The sequence below is a fragment of the Eublepharis macularius genome, chromosome 19 (genome assembly GCF_028583425.1).
Source record: "Eublepharis macularius isolate TG4126 chromosome 19, MPM_Emac_v1.0, whole genome shotgun sequence".
In the NCBI taxonomy this organism is placed as follows: Eukaryota; Metazoa; Chordata; class Lepidosauria; order Squamata; family Eublepharidae; genus Eublepharis; species Eublepharis macularius.
In genome coordinates, this window is record NC_072808.1 from 14727316 (window position 1) to 14752954 (window position 25639).

General features: G+C 45.2%; 1 protein-coding gene across 1 annotated transcript; it reads right to left on the reverse strand.

Annotated features, from left to right (window-relative positions):
* Positions 1-25047, reverse strand: LOC129346498 (zona pellucida sperm-binding protein 2-like). The gene is made up of 20 exons (XM_055003844.1): positions 25026-25047; positions 23452-23544; positions 21985-22112; positions 21328-21474; positions 18836-18919; positions 18545-18712; positions 16882-16978; positions 16514-16737; positions 15603-15756; positions 14552-14763; positions 13178-13295; positions 9989-10194; positions 9828-9845; positions 8554-8671; positions 7161-7330; positions 5524-5597; positions 4499-4626; positions 2962-3151; positions 385-523; positions 1-202 (listed from the first exon to the last, which is right to left on the reverse strand). Exons 1-20 carry the CDS (start codon positions 25045-25047, stop codon positions 38-40), a joined length of 2655 nt encoding a protein of 884 aa, XP_054859819.1. The 3' UTR covers positions 1-37.
* Positions 25048-25639: the final 592 nt, after the last annotated feature.

The window sequence follows — 25639 nt, forward strand, 5'->3', positions numbered from 1 at the left end:
TCTCCAGTGACCTCCAGTTTCCCAAAAGCTAGATACTTCAACCTGACATGCTTTTCCCAGTTGGATGTAACTGCATTCCGCCTCTCACACACACAAAAAACTTACCTACTCTCTGTCTTCTGGGAATACAGCGCCTAGCACACAGGGCATCAGATGATGGCCAGGCAGAATCACAAATTACTGCACTACAGTGGAAAAAGATCTGAAGACAATGAGAAAATGAGTATCATATAAGGATTAGCAAGCAAGTTAAGGATAGCCCGTTAATAATACTTCGCCAACCCATGCTGTCTTTAGGAGCAGAGATCTATCCTAGGAAGGGGAAAACCGAGATAAGAGTTCAATTTCAGGACACGGTAAGTAGAGTATAAAGAAACTCCTTACCTGCCCCTGTAGAGCTTGGTCGTTCACTATGAAAGTGAACATTTTCACTTCAAATCGCTTCACGTGTGTAGGGAACGGGACAGAGCCATGGGGGACTCTGTGAAAGACTGTCTGATGGGAGTCCTCTGTATTCTCACAACTTTAATAAAGAAAAGCAAGCATGAGATTGAGCCCATGTCAGAAATGGCTGCACAAATCATGATGAATTTCTCTGGGTTACTCTGGTATAGCTTTTCTGTGCGTCAAGAAAAAAAAAATCTATGGCCATTTCAGTGCTCCACAGAGATTCTTTCTTCAGCTCTGCCCCTTAGCAGAATGAACAGCTAGCTTTTGTGTTCTCAAAGCAAGAGCAGTCATGGCCAAAAACCTACCAATGTAACTGGAGTTCTTCATCAAGTTGTCATCTTAACATCAATTCCACCCCATTTTAAATTATAGATTGCAAAATTGGGATTATACACAGCAATATGTTAGTCTTTTAAAAAAAAATTAACATCCCACCTGAGAAAATGTCTTCAAAGATGAACTCAGTTCAGAAAAATCTACAAGATTCCATGTTGAGAAACATGGTCCCTTAATTTATATCCCAGCTTTCTCCGCGATGGGGACCTAAAGCAGCTTACCATAATTCACCCCTCCGCCAATTTATCCTCACAACAACCCCTTGAGGTGGGTTAGGCTGACAGAGATTGCCTGGACCAAAGTCATCCAGCAACCTTCCATAGGAGAACAGGAATTCAAACCCAGGCCTCTCAGATGCTAGCCCCACACGCTAACTACTACATCGTGCCACTAAAATGTAACTCCAGCTGTCTTGCTAAGGATATATCCACAGGGCCTGTAAAACGGAGATGTTCCGACGGGACTTTGGCTGAGGACCAGCGGGTGTCCTCTCCCCACTTCCACCTAAGACAACCACCTCTTTTTGTGACTGCCTTTTGCTGTGTTTTATGCCCATATTTCATGGCTCATATATGGACTGCCGATTGTCTGTCTAAATAGCCTATACATAGAAGGCGCCTGAACTATTTTAATGACTTTTAAAATTACTACTGATTTTTATAGTTTTTACGACTAATCTATTGTATTGTATACATGTTGTGAGCCACCTTGAGCCCATTAGTGGCGAGGCTGGGATGTAAATCAAATAAATAAATAAATGACATTAAGCTGGACATTAGATTCGCCTTTCTAATCAAGCCCTGGGAAAAAGAATCTCTTCTCAGGAAGGAGGGTGCCATAAAGCTGGGAGTACATGGCCATCTCCCCTATCACCTTGGGATATTTGTTTTACTATCACTTTGTGATGGAGAAATGGTTGTTTTTGGAGCCTTTTGACAGGTCATATAAACCAAGCACCTGCCGTACATGCCAAGGTTAAGATAAGCCATTGAGGATAGGGTTTTAACTCCCTAGGAGGGAGAGAGAAATCTCCACCTTGAAGAGAGTGTTTAAAAGGCTCTACAACTTTTTGTGTGGGTGGCTCGTCAACAACAGGCAGAGGGGGATGTAGAGCCAAGCTACAAGTGACAAATTACATTTGCCTGGCAAGTGAACAGACTCATGTGTATTCCTCCCTGTTCACTTGCCAGGCAAGTGCAATTCGTCACTTGTCGCTTGGCTCGTAGAGGAAGCTTGTTCTTATCTCTCTCCAAAGAGAAACCCATCCAGCAGGGATATCCAGGTACTTTCTGTAACTCTCAAGTGGTAGTTAGACCTTAGACCTTTTTATGTTTCTTTTTATTAGCTGCTAGCCTAATGCACCGCATCTTCCTACATTTTGTGTGCTCTCTGTATTTTATGTTTTACTGTAATCCAATAAAGATTTTTCTTTGGTTAAGTCAAGCTGTGTCAAGATGTCCTTACCCCATGGGCCTCCTGCTCAGCCATTGGCTAGCACTTAGCACAAGCCTAGAGGCTTACTGGCTCCCAAATGGCTGGTGAAGTGTTACACCTTTAAGTTCGGTGGTGGGAACCTATCCAAAAGAAATAACAACAGCGAGGTGGAAGGAGCAGCACCCCCTCACCAGTTGTAACTCCAGCCACTAAAATGGTTTCTACTTATTTTTATATAGTTTATTCTGCTTTTGACAATCCTGAGGCAGCAAGGGCTCTGCTAGGAAACACACACACCCATCGCTAAACTTTCCAGAGAACTTTGCTAGAATTTCCCTGCTACTTCCAAGGTCGCCTTGTAAAGCAATACAGCTTCCAAGCTTAAGACCATCGATGCTCTTTTTAATTTTGCACATGAGATTCTTGTTTCCTTTTTCTTAGAAGCTAAACACACGTGTCTGTGTTGCCTTATTCCGTTGTGCTTTTATTCACTCTGCTACAATTTTATAACATAGGTTATGGGCCCAGTACACTTAGCGGCGTGAAGAACAGCCATTTTGCCCCATGTGCCAAATCCCATCCTTCCTACATATTCTTGCCATGTCTTCAGCCTCAAAGATGACCCTACCTATTTCATTCTGAATACAGTATACTCTCCTGGCATCCTCACTTGTAGCATTGCTATTTTCAGTTCAAGGGACAAGCATTCGTCCCACTCTGCATGTGGAGAACCCGTTATACCTGTCCGTCACAATGTTCCACTGTGGAGAACTGTTCCTGTCCGGTGATGCTGTGGCCCAGCAATCTTCCAGGAATAGTTCCAGCTGGGGGTCCTGGCTGTGCAGGAGCTCGACCTGGAAGTGGAGGGGTTCCCTAAGGTACTGAGTCACCGGGTACTCTGCATCCTGGTAGAAGTCCCTATAGGATACGTCTGAAGATGGAAAGGCATGTTAGAATTTCTACCCCAGTCTAATTGATCCCACCTGGTGTATTTTACAGGAAGTGGGGGTTTGTTCAGGTGGCACTGAATCCAGCCTTAGGTGGGATGAATGAAGCTGCCTTTTGCCAATTCAGACCACGGGATTGCGCACTCTGATGGGCAATGGTTCTCCACGGGCTCAGGCTAAGTTCTTTCCCATCACCCCTTTTTAGCTGGAGACGTCAGGGATCGAACTCGAGAGTTTCTACATGCAAAGCAGAGGCTCTGCTCCTGAGCCACAGCCCCTCTCCTTGGAGATCCCTCCTGCATTGCAAGGACAGGTAGGCTCAATTGTCAGCTTAGGGCAAGTCAGGGCAGCAGCGGAGAGCATTTGACGGGTGTGAGGTCCCAGTCTCAACTCTTGCATCTTCACATCAAAAGGTGAAATCTGGCAACGGGACTAGGAGCCTGCCCAAGGCCTTGGAGAGTCACCACCAGTCAGAACATCTCTGTGTACACCTAATCCAACTAGGCTCAAGATTTAACGCTGACCTTTAGAGGGAAAGGGGAGGTACTTTCCTTATGGTAATTTTAGAGTGAGTGTACAATATGTAATGTTTATGTATCCGTCACAGGGCAAAATTGGAGATTATTCTTGTCTTTTTTCTTTTATTTATGTTTTTTTCTTTTTTTAGTTTTTTTCTTAGTTTCTCTTTTTTAGCTTTTTAAACAATTCTTAATAAAACGTATGAATTAAAAAAAAGATTTAAGGCTGCTCTTTAATCACTTACTAAAAATAAAATGAGCAGAGGTCTATACCTGGCTATTCCTGCCCTATTCCAACCATGTGAAGTGGTAACAGGACTCCAAACACATTTGATTCTGTTTTCTCAGTTGTAGCCTCCATTATGGCCACATTCCATATCTAGCTTTTGGTATCACCAAAACCTGAAGTATAATTTATATATAGTGAATATCTAAGAGTCTCTCTACACAAGGCATCTTACTCAGGAATGCTCAAGTGTAGGGAGAAGCAATGTTAGCTAAGAAGAGTAGTTTTAAAAAACCCACAGCTGGCAGAGATCGCTCCTCAGAGAGTTTGTTAATTTCATCTTCACCTCTCCAAAAGCTCAGTCAATTTCACCTGGGAGGCAAAGATGAAATTAACAAACCCTCTGAGGAGCAATCTCCACTGGCTCTGTCTTTAAACTATCCTCTGGTAGAGAGGTGAAATTGACAGAGCCTTCCGGGAGGCAGTTCCCTCTTCAGCGTGCTTGGTTCACTCTTAGACGCAAGCCTCTCCACTGCCTCCATTTAAAAAACATGCACACATGACCAGTGCCTGCCCCTAGATCTTACCTCTTGCTAGCTTAAGGGCAAGAGCCAGCACACCAACTCCTGGCAGGATGCTTGGCGACGGGGCGTCAGTAGGGCTGTACTGAAGCCACAGGGCATCTCCGATCAAGTACTGGCAAGCACATTTCAACCTTGAAGATCAGAAGGTGCCAGTGAGAGAAATTTGTTTCTCCCCTACCCAGCCCACGATGGTTAGAGGGGCTTATCCCATTATTTTGGGAGGCTGGGCCTTTGGTAGAAGTTGCACAAAGCAGGACTATAGCTGGTTCATGGAGCCGGATCAATACTTTCAGTGCCCTAGGTTACTTCCCCCCCCCCGCCCTGCTCCCCAGTTTAGTAGAAAGAAAAGCAATGACCATTTTTACTTAGATCAAGATGTTTGTCTGTAGGATAGAAAAGAGCAAGAGTCCAGTGGCACCTATAAGACGGAACAAAATTGGTGGTAGGGTATAAGCTTTCATGCACCACAGCTCACTGGTATCTGAAGAACTGAAGCTGTGGCTCATGAAAGCTCATACCCTACCACCAATTTTGTTAGTCTTATAGGTGCTACTGGACTCTAGCATTCAAAACGAACAATGTAAAAATAAAAATAGACAAGCTCATCTAAAGCCTCCCATGTCCCATCATGCCAACCGTAGAAGACCAGAGTCGACAGATACGGAGATTCTAGAAGCCAGTTTACACCAAGCTTCCATTCAAGCTATTTTCACCTTTTTGTGCCCCTCAAAATCTGCCCCTTTGGCAATTGCCGAAATTTGCCTAGTGGTGTGGCCAGCTCTGCTGGCTTGGTTTAAGATATGCAGCTACTGCTAGGAGAAGCCGATATAGCAGTTGCCCATACTTATGTCAGCAAGACCCCCAATGCTCCACCTTCTCACCCCCATTGCAGTTGGGCACAGCTTTCTATGGTTCGGATACCAATGTTCCAAGCCAGCTGCATCAACTGTTTTGAGCTTCAGTACTGGCTCGTCCTTCCCAATGCAGTACTCTAAGCTCTTCTCTCAGACCTAGTCAAAAATACTTACCGATAGACTGGTGCTACTTGGCCCGGGGGGACATACAGGACTTCGTTTTCATATGTCATGGTAGCATTCTCAAACTGCAAGCAGAAATTTTTTAATGTTTAGACCTGCCTCTGACAGGTAGAGCACAGAAACACACTCCAATCAGAGCTGTACTCCGAATCATACAATAGGCGTAATAGTGAGAAAATTAAGATCTGACAGAAGTAGGCTCTTTCCACATGTCCTTAAAGGGACAGCTCACTCACCACACGCTGGTGGCTTTTCCTCTTCACTCCAGACGTCTCCGTTTTTGAAACAGTTGCAGGCTGTTTGGTTTCCTTGGAGGGGGGGGCGCCTTTTCGGGGGCTGTGGGAAAGTGCATTCCCAGAAAAGTTGCCAAAAAAAAGGGAAGCCAAATAGCCTGGAGGTGTTTTGAAAATGGAGATGTCTTAGCAGTACTGGCCTTCCCCACCAGCATCACCCACCCATCCCCAGTCTGGATTCAGTTTGTTGCTCCCCTTAGCCAACTGAGCACAGCAACCGGGCCATGACCTAAGGAAGAGGTGGCAGTTTGGTTAACAAATCAGAGCTGGTGGTCTTCTACACGGGGTTGCCACCTAACCTTAAAAGCTATGAACAATCTCCAGAGGTTCACCTGCTCGACAGCGTTAGTTAGAAGATTAGCCCCCGGGGCACCCCGCATGTCGACTCAGCAGAATCATTTTATTTATTTTATTTATTTATTTCAAATTTCTATTCCGCCCTCCTCGCGAGTGGGCTCAGGACAGATAACATATTAAAATACAATAAAAAATTCATCTACATTAAAACAGTGTATTAAGACACATTTAAAACAGGCTGGTGGACAGCCTTCACAGGGAGGGTTAAGATACATCCCTTTTTTCAGGCCGGCGGAGGCCCATTCTCAGCCATATGCCTGGCGGAACAACTCTGTCTTGTAGGCCCAGTGGAAGGATAGTAGGTCCTGCTAGGCCCTGATCTCAGCAGACAGAGTGTTCCACCAGGTGGGAGCCAGGACCAAAAAGGCCCTGGCTCTAGTTGAGGCTAGGCAGGCCTCCTTGGGGCCAGGGGCCACCAACAGCTGTTTGTCCCCTGATCGGAGTGTCCTCCGGGAAATATAGGTTAAGTCAATCCAATTACCTGTAGCATTAACTCAAATGGCTCTTGTGCCAAAAACAGCAAAATGAAGAGACCAAAGCAAGCTGTCAGGCCTGCTACCCACAGTACTGCCATATTGTTTTTAACTGTTGTATTTTCTAGTCTTGTTTGTCTGCAGGTTCACAGAGACAACTGTGTTCCCAGGACGGCCTTATCTAGCACGGCTAGCCACAGACCTTGGAGGAGTTACTTTCGCATTCCCAAACCTCTGCTTTCGCTAGGCTTGGGGGGGAGTAGAAAGGAGGGTTTGATATATTGTAACATGTAACTAACACGTCATTCTCAACAAAGATTCGTGTTCAGCCAGAAGCTTTCTTGCCTTTGGATTATCTATGGACACCTGTACTTTGAATATAATCTTTCAATAAAGAACCTTTTGACTCAAGAGACCTTGGATTTGTTGCAGCAAGGGGTGGGAGATGAACTCAGAGTAACTTGAACTCCATAGACTGACAGAAGCAAGGGTGGGCCGTTCTCACCTTGCGAGTAGTTCCACATGTGCTCACGTTAAAGATGAACGTTGCCCCTTCCTCTGTCACCAACGCCGGCCTGCAGCGACTGTCTCTCAGCACCAGATCGGAGGGCTTCATGTCTGGGATACCAACAAGCTTCAAGGCAGATATCACCATTGTGCCATTAGGGAGGCAGTCTGCAAGAAATATCTACTGCTGAAACGCTGGGTCTAGTTACCCATGACCAGAAGACACCCCTTCCGCTACAGGACTGTCCACAACTGTCTTAAGCTGAGCTGCACTAGCAGTCTCAGGGGGTGCGTCTGGGACATTTCCATTATAAAGACAAGCTTATTATTGGTTCTCCCAAACAAGCTTGAAGAATGTAAGTTTGGAAAAATGCTTGAAAACTCTAATGAGATCATGGCTGGTAGAAAAGAGCAAGAGTCCAGCAGCACCTATAAGACTAACAAAATTTGTGGTAGGGTGTGAGCTTTTGGGAGTCACAGCTCACTTCTCAAAAGCTCATACCCTACCACAAGTTTTGTTTACTTTTAGTACTTTTTATTAAGGTCAACCAAAATGACAATGTTTTATCTGTGTAATGCTGAAAATAATGGCCCTTCAAACTTTGTACAAAATGTTATTGCTCCTTTATACTCATAGTCTTAGCCAAACCATTCTTTCAGCCAAAGACTTACACGGAAAAACTGCAGCTATGGGAAATAAAACTGATAGCTCTTGGAAAGGACATTTAAGCAGTGTCATTAAAAACTCATTATGAATAGTACAAATACAAATTTATTTATTGTATGCGGCCATAAAACGTATTTACAACGCTAAAATTTTAAAATTTCTCAAATGACGTCTCTAAAAACTCACATCCAGACACAAAAATCACATTTCAACAGACTGTTTTTTTAGAGCAATATTTGCTCTAATTTTTCTGGCAACTAAAGCAAAAAAGTGCCGTCCTGTTGGAAACAAAGGGATCCACATGTGATAGCATAAATTCTAGTTTGTCAGAATCGGAAAAGGAATTTAAGTTCTCTAATGTCTTTGCCAGAAATTTCTGGGCTCCAAGTATAAAGGGCAAACCAAATTTTGTTAGTCTTATAGGTGCTACTGGACTATCGCTCTTTTCTACTACTACAGACAGACGAACACAGGCATCCATCGAGATCATGGTCGTTGGGCTCTGTGTGGAACATACGGCCAATTATCGTTGTGAAGAATGATGGCAAAACGTACTTCATTATGAAAGGGGCCTAGGGTAAGGACACAAATGCCCGTGAATAGGTACCACATCTGAAGTTGAGGACTATTGCTCCACCGGACATTGAACATCCAAAATGCCAGGTGGAAGGGCACCTGTGGAACAAAGAGCCTTTTGGAGTTTGAAACAAAGAAGAAAGTTTACCAATAAGATGTTTAGGAGAGAAGATGCAAGAAACTGAAAAATCTATCATCTCCACTTGAGTGCTTTTGTCCTTCAACTGCAGTCGGAAGGTAGCCACAATCCCAGAAGAGTGGATTTCCTAGAGGCAGAAAGGACCTGATAAGTTCCCATGTATTCTTAAGGACAAAAGGCATGATGTACTGTTCAGACTTCGGCCTAACAGACTCCTTAGCCCCGTCTCGGAAATACTCACTTTTGCCCAGAAATGGTCAAAAGCTAAGCAACAGTATTAATCACCTTTGACTGAATTAATCACCATTGACCCAATGGCCAAGCATTAGTCAATAACAACAACAACAACAACCAGTTTATATACTGCCCTTCAGGACAACTTTAACGCCCACTCAGAGTGGTTTACAAAGCATGTTATCGTTATCCTCACGACAATCACTCCGTGAGGTGGGTGGGGCTGAGAGAGCTCCTAGAAGCTGTGACTGATCCAAGGTCACCCAGCTGGCTTCAAGCGGAGGAGCAGGGAATCAAACCTGGCTCTCCAGATTAGAGTCCTGCCGCTCTTATCCACTACACCAAGAATTACCAAGAACCAGGCCTGCTTAGGGCCACTCAGATTGGAGAATGCCACTCATTTTGGAATGGAGGAAAGTCTCTCTTGAGGCAGAGCACCTACGTTGAAGAGAGAGAGAGAGATCTCCTCCATAGATGCTCAGAAACACTTGTCATATGAATCGGCCTTATACCAAGCTGGTCCATTGGTCTATCATGCACCATCTCGTCTACTGTGACTTGCCGTGGGGCTCAGGTGAATGTCTTTTATATCATCTGCTATCCAGTCCTTTTAGGTGCTGATTGAACCCGGGACCTTGCTGAAGCATGGTCCCCTCAATAGCTCAGACATTGGCGTGAAAGACTGGCCCTGAAGATAACTAGGGCTCAGCCCAGAGTATGAAAATTTAAGCCTTAGGTAGCTTCTAGTAGATATAAGGAGATGGAGTGCCATTTCTTGTTTTCACCACTGCCACACGCCCAGCAAGCTCTAATGGCTTGTATGCTTTTAAGGTTGCAAACTAATTTCAATTATAGGCTGCCCTTTTCTTTAGCTTCTAATATAGCCATGAACAATGAGATTAAACTACTTGAAGCGGAGGGGTTTTCGATTTCGAGATAACACATCCGATATCAGTAGGAAAAAAGAAGAGCCTAGTTGCACCCATAAAACCAACAAAATTTGTGGTAGGGTAGGAGCTTTTGTGAGCCACAGCTCACTTGTGGCTTACCGTGAGGTGGCCAGAGATCTAGAAATGCAGGGAGCAGTCATGAGATGTCAGGATTAGCACGGAAAGAGAGACTAAACCTTCCCAACCCCACAGAATTCCTTGTACTATCTTCCGGCGGCTGTTGCAACCAACTTTTCTTTGGCAATGGCGGTTCCTCTTACCTCATAAGCCACATGGGCCGCGTTCTGTGGCACCCTCAGGGCTAAATGGGTTCCATTGTCATGGAAGCTGTAGCCAAGCTGGTGAGCCATCTCCTGGGTCAAGAGAGTGTCCCCCACAAAGGGCAGCCAGTCCTCGTCCACATTGCCACGTCTCATCACCAGGTAGAGTGCTTCGTCGTCACAGGAGCCGGTAGCCTGAGGTAACACTAGAGGACAAGAGGCAGGATCTCGAAAGGTGGAAATGCTGCCCGAAGGCATCGAGGTGCCACTGATTATATTATAACAATAACATCTGATTTATATACCACCCTTCAGGATAACTTAACACCCACTCAGGGCCAAGCTACACATGACGAATGACACTTGAACGGCAAGTGGATTGAGTGGAGGGCAAGTGAACAGGGAGAAATACACTTGCCGTTCAAGTGTCATTCGTCATGTGTAGCTTGGCCCTCAGAAAGGTTTACAATGTTGTTATTATCTCCACAATAATCATCTTGTGAGGTGGATGGGGCTGAGAGAGACCTGAGAGAGCTGTGACTGACCCAAGGTCACCCAGCTGGCTTCAAGCGGAGGAGTGGGGAATCAAACCCGGCTCTCCAGATTAGAGTCCTGCTGCTCTTAACCACTACACCAACCTGGCTCTTTTCATTCTCCCCACTGCTTCTGTTCCCTCATTCAACTTCAGCTGCTCCTTCCTTCAACTAGCTGGAGAGGCAGAGCCGAATCGTCAAGCAGTAATGTTATCATAGAGTTGGAGGTGCTTTAAGTTGGACAGCATCGGCCACTCGAGTCCAAGGCCTACTGCTAGTAATACCTCCGAATCCACCTGTGCCTCAAGCAAAGCATATTCCAACACTATACGGATCTGGCTATACTGGGAACAGGACATCTTTGACTGGGCCCTCTCAGACATGGTGTAATGATTTTAAGTGTGTGTGTGTGTGTGTGTGTGTGTGTGTGTGTCTTTAAACGCTTGGTGTGGTACAGATGAAGAATGAGGGTGAAAGAGAGGGATGAGTGAGTAAGGTGCTTGGTTGATGACTAAGAGTGTGGGTGGAGGGAATGCAGTTTTTAGTTACTGAGAGTGAGAACCTTCATTCTGGGCCAAGTAGGCAACCTGTGCGGTCCGGAAGCCTGCGTGTCTGAGAGAAACCCATTCATTCTAACTAAAGCAGGCAAACTGAAAGAAAGTCTATGTGTATTTGAGTGAGAAATTGATACCTGAAGCAGGCAAACTATGTGTGCCTGAGAGGGAAAGTTTATGTATATCTGTGTGACTGAACCTATGTGAGGAAACTTTAAGAACAGAGAACTACCTTTGAAACCATCAAGTTTAAGTACTAGAGTGAAACCGATATGCTTCACGTAAAAACAAGTTTATTTTAGGTTTTTTTATCCCAGAGTATAGGTTATTCTTATATCCCATTCCTTTCTTCAGGGCCACAGTCTCACAAAGGAGCCTGACGCTTGGGCACAGTATTAAAAGGGAAATTTAAATTATTTTGGAATATAATTCTTGGTGGCAGCAATCTACCCAGAGGGGGCAAGAAGAAAAGGGTTAAAGGCAAAATCTAACTAAGAACAGAAAAGGGAGCGTAACACATGGGTAGGCTCTTCTCCCACCACCTTTCACGGCCACATCCCTAGTGTTAGAGAAATTCTGGAAACACCCTGTTGGCACTCTATTTTATTGAACTAGATTGTTCAATTTCCACCCATAAATCTCTCACACACTTTCTGATCACCATTTATGTTGCCGCATAAAGCTGCTGCAGCCTGAAGGCCATTAAGAGTTGCCGTCAGCTCGTTTTTTTACACACACACAAAGCTACATGTGTTTCTTTTACTCTTAGCCTTGAGAGGGCGAATTTCAAAGAATGTCACGATAACTACCAGAGCCACTGTTACCGTTTGTACCTCCTCAAAGATGACTTACTATTCTATCTTATTCGGAAAGAACAAAAGGGTTACATATACATCCTCCAGCTCTAGCCTTGAATGCCTGCCTCTTCAGTTTTAGCACGGATCTGCAGGTGCCAGCTTGACTGCTGTCATTCCAAAATGTAAACTGTCATCTATCAACCTCTCATTCCGATTTGACTTGTTTATAGAACTGTAAGATTGTTTGTACTGTAAACAATTTGTTACATGTTGATTGAAAGGTATAAAACACAGGTGCTGATGATTCCTGGTATGCAGGGGCCATTTCGTAGAAAAAGTGCGGCAGGAACTCATTAGCATAACTCATTAGCATATGCCACGCCCCTTGACATCACTGGAAGTATGTCATTAGCATAACTGGTTTGCATATGCCACACCCCCTGACATCACCTATCCTGGCTGTTTCGGCCCCAATCCAGGCCACAATGGGCCCAAAATGGCTGAAAATCAGGTGGGCGGGGCCACCTGACATGTGACCTCTTTGAAGAACTACCGGAATTGCGTTCCTGTGCGTTCCCCGTCAAAATGAGCCCTGCTGGTATGCATCCAGTTATCTAATTAACTGAATTAACTGCTAAATAAACCTCTCTCTTCCATGATTCCCAAGTTTATGCCTTGAGTTGGTGTCTCAGGGCCAAGCTACACATGACGAATGACACTTGAACAGCAAGTGGATTGAGTGGAGGGCAAGTGAACAGGGAGAAATACACTTGCTGTTCAAGTGTCATTCGTCGTGTGTAGCTTGGCCCTGTGTTCCTGTGCGTTCCCCCTCAAAATGAGCCCTGCATTTTAGTATTATTTTAGTAGTGTTTATTATTTAATAGTATTATTTTAGTAGCATTTTGTAAAAAATATATATTGTTAATATTTACTGTTACATATTGCACTTTTAGCACTTTGCACTTTCTAAAACTCAAAATAATAAAATTATATCGTATTGTATATAACTCAGTAAATGATATATCTCATTGGGTTGATCCTCCAGCAGGTTTTACCTTTGTTGGCAATGGCTGCAGTTCTGGAGAAGCCCCTTTGTTGGTTTAGCAGTCCCTGGTTTGGTAAAGGGAATGTAATCCCTCTTACTCATTCTGGAAACAGAACTACGGTCAACTGTGACCGCAACTCGGCATATGTTCGTTACTCTGATATTTGCACCTCCACCTGCCATCTTATCATTTTATTCTGTTGCTTTGACATATTTACCAAGGACAGCACGTTACAAGTACCCGCCCTAGCCCGACTCACCGGCATCCCTGACTAGGACAACCAGAGTAACCGGGACATCAAAGGGGTCTGCCTCGGGGCTCACGCTGAATCCTAAAGTGATGTTTATGGTGTAATTTCGGACGTCACCCGACACATACTGGAAAGAGAATTGGGGATTTTGGTTAGCTAACATGAAATGTCCGTTACCGGCTGGCCACCACCAAAAGATTAACAGCTCTCAAGGGGGACATGCCGCGTAGGCAGTAGGTTACAACAATTTCATTCTGAACTGTAGCCCATAAGTTGGGTGGCTGGGACAGTTAGATACACAACAGCTCTTGTGTTTTCTTTGAAGAACCAGGCAAGTAGAAAGCCAAAAAGCCACACAATCCTACTTCCAGTAGGCTACCTGCAGTTGCGTGGGTTACAGGCTGTTCAGAGTGTGTTGTGGATTTGTTATAAGTAAAAAATAAAAATAAAAATTGATGAGTCCTTGCTCCAAGAGAGCTTGGGCAAGCTGGTTTCTTTGTTTCCTCTGTCCACTGAGAGCGTGTCCATGAACCTCAGCCCTTGAGTTATAATAATAACATAATAACATTTGATTTATATACCGCCCTTCAGGATGACTTAACACCCACTCAGACCAGTTTACACAGTATGTCATTATTATCTCCACAACAGACACCCTGTGAGGTAGGTGGGGCCGAGAGAGCTCTGAGAGAGCTGTGAGTGACCAAAGGTCACCCAGCTGGCTTCAAGTGGAGGAGTGGGGAATCAAACCCGACTCTCCAGATTAGAGTCCCGCGCTCTTAACCGCTACACCAAACTGGCTTATGTGTCACTCCTTGTAACCCCTAGTCACAAGGAGCTTAGAGTATCAATCGGCATGAGTGTCCATCATGACTTCCCACCAAGACGCTGACCAACATGACTCAAGTCATTAGCTTGAGCTCTAGGGGACTCTAACTTCCTTTCCCACCAATGGAAGGGGGCATAGTTTTACATAGATTTGCACACTTAAGTCATTCGAGGGACATTTAAGTCGAAGACATTCAAGGAACGTTTAAGTCAAGTTTGTTTCCCGGCTTAGATCAGCCAAGGCTGAATGGGTAAAGTACCACAACACTGGAACAGCAACTGATTGATGTTTCAAGGAAGAAAGGAACAGGGTGTGTTGTGCACGTGCTATAGCTTGGAGGTATCTAGGACACAGCCTGAAGTAGCTGCCGAAAAGGGTTAGATTTCCCAAAGGGCACTATTTAAAGCCTTAAAGAGCAAAACTTCCAAGCCAGCCAGCTTGCACAGTCGTGGCTGTTCAAAATAATGGCAAAGAAAATGACTATCAGCAGTAACGGCATACAAGATGACCAGATCTGTGCATCTTCTAGGTGCAAAGTACAGGCAAGGACTCACCTCCTTCTTGACTCCAGGTGTGTCAAATGGGATTTGCACAGCAAAGTCACGGCTGCTGTTGGGATGTTTCTTTCCAACAACCGAACAGCCCTGCTTTTCAATCTCCGGTAGTGACCAGGGGCCAGAATCGTCCACTTGCACACTGACTAGCTCCACATCTGGCAGGAAGGTCCCAACAGATGTATTGAAGAGCTGAAGAGGGATGTTGGTGCCTGTGAGATAAAAATACCTGTCAGATAAGATGGATTCCCCTACATGCTCTCAATTTAAGGCTGTTTCTTGAAGTCTCTGACCTGCTTAGCCCTCAAGGACCCCTTTGCAAGTGTATGGTGACAGGGGCAAGAGTTGTGTAGGCGGCAAAATGGAAGAGATAGTTTTATCCGGATGTGAATGAATGGACGAACAAACTGCATGTTGAATATGCATTTATGGCTACTCTAACTTCTTATATGTGTAACAGACCGACACTGGAATTTCAGGAAAAATTGAGAGATTTCTTTGATTATGTACTTGCAAATTTAAAAAAAAATTAAGAATAATCAGTATGGACAAAGACTAATTATAAAATCAAGGTTTTAAAAATGCTGAATATAAAATGAGTAGAAGGTTGAATCCAGAATAAAGTTTTGGGCATAAGTAATTAAGGTCAAGTGTAGATGACTGGGCAAGGTCAATTAAGGTCAAGTGTAAATGACAATGGCAAATCGCCCGGTAAAAAGTATGCCAAGAAAACGTCGCGACGTCTCCCATGGGTCAGTAATGACTTGGTGCTTGCACAGGGGACTGACTACCTTTACTTTTACCTTAATTAAGGAGAGGAGTAATATTTTGGAATTTAGTTATGCTGTTATATATCTTGTCTATGCTTTTCTCTTTTTTGGTAATAGCCTAAATCTACTATATGTATACTATCTAAGCTTTTTTATGCCCTTTTTCCTTTTTAAATAACATTTTTTAAAAAAACAAGCAATATACATACACAGAAGCAAAAAAAAAAAGGGAGTCAGGGTTTAGACAGCTTTGCTGTCTTTATTCATAAGGAATTACCTACCATCTGTAACCACGATTGGTGCAAGCTGTGGAGGGGTGCTGATCTCTTTCAGGATAGTATGCTTTGTAACGCCTCTCCGGTCATCTTCCCACAGATGCTCTACAAAGGGGTTGATTTTGTAGGAGGTTACCAGCTGCCCATCAACTACAGAACTCTGTGGGAGGAAAGCAACAACCAGCCAGAGGCTGAGAGAGCCAGTTTGGTGTAGTGGTTAAGAGCAGCAGGACTCTAATCTGGAGAGCCGGGTTTGATTCCCCACTCCTCTGCTTGAAGCCAGCTGGGTGACCTTGAGTCGGTCACAGCTCTCTCAGAGCTCTCTCAGCCCCACCCACCTCACAGGGCGTTTTGTTGTGGGGATAATAACAACACACTTTGTAAACTGCTCTGAGCAGGCATTAAGTTGTCCTGAAGGGAGGTAAATAATAATAATTTTTGATTTATTATTATTGTTGTTATTGTTGTTGTTATTAAGAGGCCCAAGAGCTCTGACATGAGTAGAAAGTTCTCATTTTTCCTAGCACACCCACCCGGTTGATATTGAGACCCAGTATGGTGCAGCGGGTTAGAGCGCTGAACTAAGATCTAGGAGACCCTGGTTCAGTTTCCCTCTCCGCAGTGATCTTGGGCCAGTCACACACTCTTAGCCAAATCTCACGGGGGCCCATCGGGGAGGAAAATAGGTATTTTATTCCCAGCATGTACTCCGGGAACACAGATGCCCGAGAGGTGTGCTGTCAAAATATGCGTTTCATCTGACTTCAGATCTTCTCAAGGCTGCCGTTTGAACGGCAGCACAATCCAGGTATCTTTCAGCCAAGGCCAGAGTAGCCAAGTATTGTGGGGTCAATCTATCAGCCCTATTGCCCGAAATATCAGGCCAGACTTTTTAAGAACTCTGCTGTCAGGCTCACCTTGTAAGTACCACCCGGGGCACCAACGGGAATCTTCAATGTGATAGCATCCGTGTCGCTGGCCAGCAAGTATCCCCGACTGGCGATGTCTCGAGCAGGTAGCTTCTCCAGATCAATGCCCATCTCCACATGTAGCTCTTTGACATTGCTCAGTCCCGCCATGAGAGGAGTCATGTCCTTGGGGATGGTCCAGGTGATGGTCTCGTTGGTGAATGCCACTCCATCTTTGCAGGGGAGAAAAAATAGGTCGCAGCTCAGCCCGATGCGTCAAACGCCCTGTATGGGTTCGGAGCTGAAGCTTCTATCACGGACACTGCGAGCTTAAAGGGCCCCAAAACAAGGAGCAATCCTCTCCCTATTCTTCCTACCTATGGGACAGGCCACAGCGGTGTCCACCATCAGGAGCATCCAGCGCTGCTTGTAGAAAGTGCTGGACCTCACTGCAGAGAAGGGGATGCCACGGACCTAAAATAGAGATGAGCAAGCAGCTTAGTACCATTAGAAGATAGACGAAGAACACGACACGGGCAAGTTCTGCTAGGGGCTGCAACGAAACCCCAACGAAAGCAGGGAGCGCAACATCCTTCAAGATCTCCACCTTCCCAACCAGAATTACTTCCATCTTGTCCGGGTTCACTTTCAACTTGTTCACTTTTATTCCTTTGACCCCAGCTGCCAGTCAGCAACTCAAGGAGTGATTCCGCACACGTTGGATAATGCACTTCCAATCCTCTTTATAGATCATTTGGAATGGATTTTTCTGTGCGCGGAACAAAAAATCCACCTCAACCGGTTGATAAAGTGCATTGAAAGTGCATTATCCAACGTGTGCGGAATCAGCCAAGATCTCTTCTGCGTCACCCGGTGATTCGGACAGTATTTGTATTGTATTTATTAGACTTCTATTCCACCCTCCTCAACAAGCGGGCTCAGGGCAGAATACATCATTTAAAACACAAGAGTATAATTCGTACAATTTTCATAATCATTTAAAAACATAAAATCTCAATCCATTATAGTATAATAAAATATAATAAATAAATATATAGTGAGATACAGAGATGAGTGTCATCTGCCTATTGATGATATCCAATTCCATAGCTACAAATTTCTCCTAAAGGCTTTACATAGAGGTTGAATAGTAAAAGGGGTTAAAATTGTGCTCTGTAGAACCCTGCAAGATAATTCCCACACTGAAGGTAGCTGGTCTCCAACAGCAACCCTTTGAGTCCATCCCACGAGGAACAATTTAAACCAGTCCAAGGCACATCCCCTGACACCCGCTTCTGCCTCCAAATGCCTCAACAGGATGGAACGATCGATTGTATCAAAGGCTGAAGACAGCAGGTCCCCAACAGCAACCCTTTGAGTACATTCTGTGAGAAACCATTTAAAACAGAGCAAGGCTTATCCCTCAGGACCCACTTCTGCCTCCCTGTGTGCTGGGATACATACAGGGGTCTTTCCTTAAATGTATGCATGGTTATTTAGCATTCTAGGTTTTGCCGGGACAGAAGTATAAGAGGTTTCCTGGCCAAAGAGTCAAGCTTGATTGGCCAGCCCAGTTTTCTATCAGTAGAAGAACAGACAAAAAACGATAGCAGCGATCATCTCCCCAAGACCAAACAAATACAGTTCCTAGTAGAGGGTACAGCTGTACACAAAGGGACTGCAAAGTTTTAACTAACAAATGGCACTTAACTGCTGTCTGGAGTTTGTACAAATACCATTGATGGCAGGCACCATCTTATGATTCCTTCTCATGCATCTGACGAAGAGAACTGTGATTCTCAAAAACTTATATGACAATAAAGTTGGTTAGTCTTAAAGGTGCTACTGGACTCTTTTCGATTTTGCTTCTCCTACAAAGAAATACTCTGCTATTGCACCTGTTGCTAGGTTGTCCATCATTCAACAACACAACTGCATCCTTGAAGGTGTCTCTCATTAGGTGATGCCTCAAGTCCCAGTCCCCCTGAAGCTTCCTGTGTTTGACGTGTCCACGCATCATCTCAGCTACGGAAAACTCACCTCCATCTTCTGAGCTTCTGTTGCATTGTAGGAAGCCCTCAACACAATCCTTGTGTCTGTGGTGTTGACTCCATAGCCAACAGCGTGAGCTTGCTCAACCAGCATGGACTTTCTCTGGGTGTCCATGTGGAAGACGATTTGCCAGAGAGAAGGTGGGCCTGCTTTGGCCTACAGAAGGAAGGAGACATTCTTAGAGTATCGGTCCACTCTTTTGAGATCTCACTCACCACCACCCCCAAAGCCAGCTACCCAGTGTCTTCTTCTCTGAGCTGGGGCACAAGAGTGAGTTACCTCTGGGAAGGCAGCTGCCCAGTCTTCAGGCTGATCTTGAAGAACACCATCAGGGATTGGCGGTACATTCCTCCTCACAGAGACCTGAAAGTGTGGAAGAACGTAACTGAGACGTTCTGGAGAATCTGTCACTGCCACTAGTGTCTGCTGCCTTCTATTCCCGGCACGAAGACCAGGGTTGCAAAGGCAAACCACCTCTGTTAGCCTCTTGCCATAAAAACCCTGTGGGGTCGCCATCATTCAGCTATGACTTGACAATACTCTCCACCACCACCACTCCTGAGCTCACAGCTCAAAGATCAGTACATGGTTGATACTTGCATTTGCTTTCGCACCAAGGATTTGCCATGTTTCAGCCACCTGAGTGATGCAGGCTCCCCTTTCCCCCATGTTCCCCCGTGATGCCATCTTCTATTTGTGCACATACCATTAAGAGCCCATTCATTCCACAGATTTTAAATCTGTAAAAAACAGTATTTTCTGCGTAGGATGCTATCAGCAGGGCTTTTTTTAAGCAGGAACGTGGTGGAATGGAGTCCCGGCACCTCTTGAAAATGATCACATGGCCGGTGGCCCCGCCCCTTGATCTCCAGACAGAGGGGAGTTTAGATTGCCCTCCGTGCCGCTGAAGCGGTGCAGAGGGCAATCTCAACTCCCCTCTGTCTGGAGATCAGGGGGCGGGGCCACCGGCCATGTGACCATTTTCACCAAGGGCGATTTAAACTTTAAAAAACTCCCCCCTTGTTCCAGCTGACCCAAAGTGACGTCTTTGTGCGGTCCTGAGTTCCACCACCTCTTTTCCCAGAAAAAAAGCCCTGGCTATCAGCACGAGCAGTTTCTTGTGACTGAAGGGATACCAGCACAACTGGAGGACTTTGGGGAAGAGGAAGCCAATTATTGTTTTCATTTGTTGATGACAGCAAAGGACCAGGCCCCAGCAACGATCAGCATAACAGAAGAGAATCACCTGCCTCTGCAAATATGAGGATTTTTTAAAAGGTTATTAAGGGTATTGTGTTACTCCTATGCAGCATTACTCAATATTCATGCTGGTTTTTAAAAACACAGAAGAACATCTCCCACAGCTCAGCCTGCCTTTAGGGGAGGAATGGATTTTCAGCAGTATCTGCAAATATAGGAAAGGGTTCAAAAAGTTTTTTCAAGGTATTATTTTTATGCAATGCTGCATTAACCAGGCTCCTCAAAATCCTAAGGGTCATGTGAGAACACAGTAGAGGAGGGGTGGCTTCAATGTACATCAGGCACGAAAGGAAAACCACCACAAAAAATGGGGTGAAAATGGATTACCCTGGGCTACCTGGTGCATCCATTTTGCACAGAACTGCTTCAGCAACCCGACTCCCCGTGGAAGCGGCATTTGTCTAGCAAAACCAGATTTAACACTAGATTTTGCAAGTATAAATATCAGACAGACTTCTTTTGCTACAGAATTGGCATAGGTAGATACGACTTTGAGTACAAGGCCATGGCGAAGTTAAACTCTTCATACACAAGTCTTTAACCCCCTCGGCACCAAAGCATCTTCTATTTATTTTATGCAACCATCTCGTTAACCCTTGCATGTTAAAAAGATCAAGCGTATTTCAGGGTTGCATAGAAGAACGTTGCCTTGACCTGGATAGCCCAGATGAGTTCGATCTTATCAGATCTCAGAAGCTAAGCAGGGTCAGCCTTGGTTCATAATTGGATGGGAGGCCTCCAACGAAGACCAGGGTTGCAGAGGTAGCCAATGGCAAGCCACCTCCGTTAGACTCTTGCCATGCCAACCTTGCCAGAAGTTGCTATGTCAGATAGGACTTGAGGGCAGTCTTCACTCCACAGAAGACTGTTGCCCTCAAAAGTCTAGCAAGTTACACTTTCACAGCTCCCGAGTTGGACTTACAGGAACATTGAGATTCCCATTCCACATCCTTTAAACCCTTAAAGAGGCCTGAATAGCCCAGACTACCCTACACTTCTCAGACTTTGGAAGCTGAGAAAGGTTGGCATGGTTAATGTTTAGATGAGAGACCATCAAGGAAAACCATGGTTGCTGTGTGAAGGAAAGCAATGGCAAATCACCTCTGTTCATGTCTTGAAAAGCTCATGAGGGGATTATCATAAGTTGGCCGCAACTTGACAGCACATATTATTATTATTAAGGTAAAGGTGTGCAAGCACTGAGTCATTACTGACCCATGGGGGGACGTTGCATCACGACATTTTCTTGGCAGACTTTTTGTTACAGGGTGGTTCGCCATTGCCTTTCCCGGTCATCTACACTTTACCCCCAGGAAACTGGGTTCTCATTTTACCGACATCGGAAGGGTGGAAGGCTGAGTCATCCTTGAGCCGGCTACCTGAACCCGGCTTCCACCAGGATCGAACTCAGGTTGTGAGCAGAGCTTGGGCTGCAGTACTGCCGCTTACCACTCTGCGCCACGGAGCTCTTAAGTACTTAAAGCTGCTATTCAGCCTCCTAAAAAACTCACTTCCATGTAGTTTGCCTCACAGACTATTTCGCGGGGTTGCCACGGGCCATAAGAACATTTCACGGGGACCTCAAGGGAAGCTGCATTGCGCATATCCGGACCTGTGGCTGCCAGGATTTGGAAAGTCAGCGTGAAGTGTTGGTCATCCTGAGGGGAAAAGAGTAGGAAGAATACACTGATAATTCAAGCCTTCATTCTATAATGCGTTGTGGTAAACACTCCAGTACTTATCAACTCACCAGACAAGGAACGTATGTGAACATAAAAACCACCAGGGAACAAAGCTGACATACTGTGTGAAGTGCAGCTTGTGTGGTAAGGGAAAGATAGCGTTTATCAACATTCAAAGAAAGTCAACCCTTAGACGGAAGGTTTGAGGAGCAAGCGAAGGACCGGGGATAGGGTCCCAGAAGGTAAGGATGCTGTGGAGCATGTCCAAAGGTTAAGGGGACTACAGGATAGACAGTTGACAATCAGGAACCTGGCAGAAGGGTGGGCGAAAGAGATTTGAGATAGGATCAAGGTCACCCAGCTGGCTTCAAGCGGAGGAGTAGGGAATCAAACCCTGTTTGCCAGATTAGAAACCCGTCACTCTTAACCACTAAACCAAACTGGCTCTCTTATCCAATCCAGAAGTTTCTCTCACAACTTACGTACCACCATCTGAGCATAGCAGCTGAGCAAGGAGGCACGGAACTCGAGGTTTCCCCAGATGTCATGGAGGATGAAGTATCCGCATTGTGCAGCCAGGGCCTGGTCTATTGGCCAAGACCTACCAAACCTGTCTGGAAAGACAGAATCAGGGCATTTTAGACAAAGTGAATTGCTCCACAGCGCTGTCTTCCCCCACCCTGGTAACAGGAAGGTTGAATCCCAACTGGAAGCAGGTACCAGAATCCATCTCAAGTACTGTATTGACCCAAAAGGAAGACAATTCTAAATGCAAGACAATCCCCCTGAGAAAGGTTATGCATACAAGTTATTTATTTATGTCATTTGTAGTCCGCCTTTCTCGCGGAGACTCAAGGTGGATTGCACAGTGTGAGATTAGTACAGTCAATATCAAGGATGTTTCCATAAGCAATGCCATAGGGTTAATAAATACAAGTTTGCAAAGACTTGGATTAGCAAGAATCCAATAGAGAGTTGAAGAAATATTTAACATTATTGTACGCAGGAGTCATTTTGTAGAAAAAGAGCTGAAGGAACTCATTAGCATGGCTCATTAGCATATGCCACGCCCCTTGCCATCACCGGAAGTGTGTCATTAGCATAACTGATTTGCATATGCCACACCCCCTGACATCACCTATCCTGGCTGTTTTGGACCCAATCCTGGCCATTCAGGGCCGAAATTGGGTCCAAAATGGTAAAAAGGGGCTGAAAATGGCCGAAAAGGGGCCCAAAATGGTCAGGATTGGGCCGCTGCTGAGTGGGAGAGTAATCTACCACCCATCAGAGGCCCGATCTGAGCCGTTTTGGCCGCAATCCAGGCCGAAACGGGCCCAAAAGGGCCAAGAGTCTGGTGGACGGGGCCACCTGACATGTGACCTCTTTGGGGAACTGCCGGAACTGTGTTCCGGCGCGTTCCCCCTCAAAATGAGCCCTGATTGTACGCAATCTTTTAAAATGATGGCACCTGTGAGGAAAAAACCTTCCTTCCAGGTAAACTGGACTTTTGGCAGAGCCATGGGGGGGTGGTCTGTGAGCTCTTATCTGTGGTATGGTGTCACCGACCAAGTTCTACTTCCATCCTTAGAGACAAACCCTCACTTCCCCAGGGCCTGGCCAAGCATGTGTATCGCCAACCTCAATTCAGAGCGAGAAGGTCCCGGTTGCTGAATATGGCCTCACATCACTGACCAAGATATGAGCTTCAGCAACACCAAGTGGCAGTTTTATTATGCCATGCAGGATTTTGGGTGGCAGCAAAAGGCATTCCCTTGGGCAGGAACACTCCTGCCCTTCAAGGAAGTTATTTTAAACAAGGACAGCGACGCACAGAACCGGCATCTGGGAAGCGTGGTTCATCCCTCTGTTGAAGGAAAGAGAGATGTACCTTCCACGGGTCAAGTTTTCTACCTCAACCTGCACCAGAAATGGGAGGCGACGCTCAACACTCACCAACAGCCGCGAAACTGACGTATTTGCTCTGGAAATACCTCGGATTCAATCTGAGCCGGGCAAGGCTACCTAGACACTCAACAGCAACACGATCTGGAAGACAGAAAGAAAGCTCGGGAACGGACCCTTGGTTCCCCCAGCGTCTTCAATCCACTATGCAAACTGCAGTAATGTAAGTGACAGTAACCACGATCAGGGCTAGGTAGCTCACATGAGAGACGAAGAATTGCATTAGGGCTTCTTGGCCTGATAGTCTTCCCCACTGGACTCACCCCTTTCCCCTTCACCTCCAGCCAGCCCTGTCCTTTTTACTGTCTAAGGGCCAAAACACACAGGACTGGAGTTGCACAACTGAAATACCCCCAGCTACTTTTTATATATAGCCAAATAACACATCTGGAAAAGTAAGGCTCTGGTGCGATTCTGGGGAAAGGGGGTTTAATACCAGAATATGTGGTAATGGCAAAATTGGCGAGTTATATAAACAGAAGGCCGATTAAAGAATTGGAAGTGAAATGGGGAAATTGTTTTGCTTACAACAGACAAAACTTAGAAAGATAGAAATAAGATGTATTAGTCCTGCAAATATGAATATGATTATACATTGATGTGTTCTTTAATTTGACTGTAGGATAATTAGTTGAATTAAGATAATTGGTAGAATAGAATGTATGATAACATTGAAATATTGTTAAAAAGCCAGCATTGTTGTTATTAAGATATATATAAGCAAAAGGTAATGATAAGGGTAATGATGAGTTTTTCATTTTTTTAAGATAAGGAGTAGAAGTTTGAATTCTGAAGGTGTTATTTATTTAAAAATATATACCTTAAATAGTCTCAAATATTATTTTAACACTTTTAAAGGTTACGATTTTTGTATTCTGTACTTTGATAATCCCTGTAGCACACAGCTTTGTATTCATTTTTCTTGTCTCCTTCTTTTGCCCCTCTTTTTTCCCCCCTGTATCCCCTTTTCTGTTTTAATAAAATAAAACATTAAATATTTTTTAAAGGGTTTAATACACAGTATCAAGAATGCTGCTTTAAAGCCCGGGGAAGGGAGAATTGCATGTCGGGCATCTTTACCGGAGAAAGAGGCTTAGAAGCAGGGAGGGGGAAAGTTGATGAGGAAAGCTGGGAAAAGCCAACCCACATCTTCGCAGCAGCTTCTTCAGGCTCAGATGCACTTGGCGTTCCCATCACAGCCCTTCCAAGATCACGTGGAGCTTGGCCCCAACATGTCAAGATTATAGTTGTGCCTCAACAGCCAGTTCAGAAGCTAGCAACCTTCCTCCTCCTTATCATATGCCAAGCAACGTGATTGTGGCACACTAAGTGATCCGGAGCCATCTGCAATACTGCACAGTTCTTCACTTCCTCCCCTTTGCAACCGGATGGGCGTTAGGTGGCTAGTTAGTTCGGACAAAGCTCTTGGTTTTGTCCCCTAGGACACAGGCAACACCGCCCGACTATTAATTTGCCAAGCTTCCTGCAGGGGCTTAAAGGTAGTGGCATTGTAATGTTTTAAGAGCAGGCGCAAGTCCTCATGAAATCTGGAGCCTTGAGGGTACCTGGCTTGCGTCCACAAGGCATCGGGGTGGGTATTAGAGAACAAAGTTCCCATGGTACCCCAATTGAAAGCAAATGAAAGGGATTTTGTTTTCCTCCGACTGGATTGGATCTGGGTGTTGTAGAAGGCAACAGAGCCGTGAGTATTGAGAGATAGGCGGACAAATTAACCTCTGACAGGAAGTGAGGAATGGGAGACAGGCAACAATTCACTTAGAGCGCGTGAGAGGATCAAGGGTGACTGCAGCCTGCAACCTTATTAGCCCACTGTTGCTAAACAGTTGTTGGCATAAGTTTCTACAAACCAAAGCCCGTTTTGTGAATGGCAGAAACAGTAGATTTCGGGCAGGTCAGCATTGCTGCAACCCCCAATTTGGCAGGACTCTTTGCCAAGAGCAGCTGGGGGGGGGGGCTTGATGGATTTCTAAGTCACAGCCAAAGGCCCAGCTCCTAGCCTCCGCCATAATCAAGATACGCTCGAGAGCACAAGCTTTGGATCTTGAAGAAACCATCTTCCAGGACAGAGGAAAGGTATATAAAAGAAGAAGAAGAAGCCACCACCAATCCTGTAACTGTCCACAAGTTCAAACACGGGGAAGCAATGATATTCTCTTGA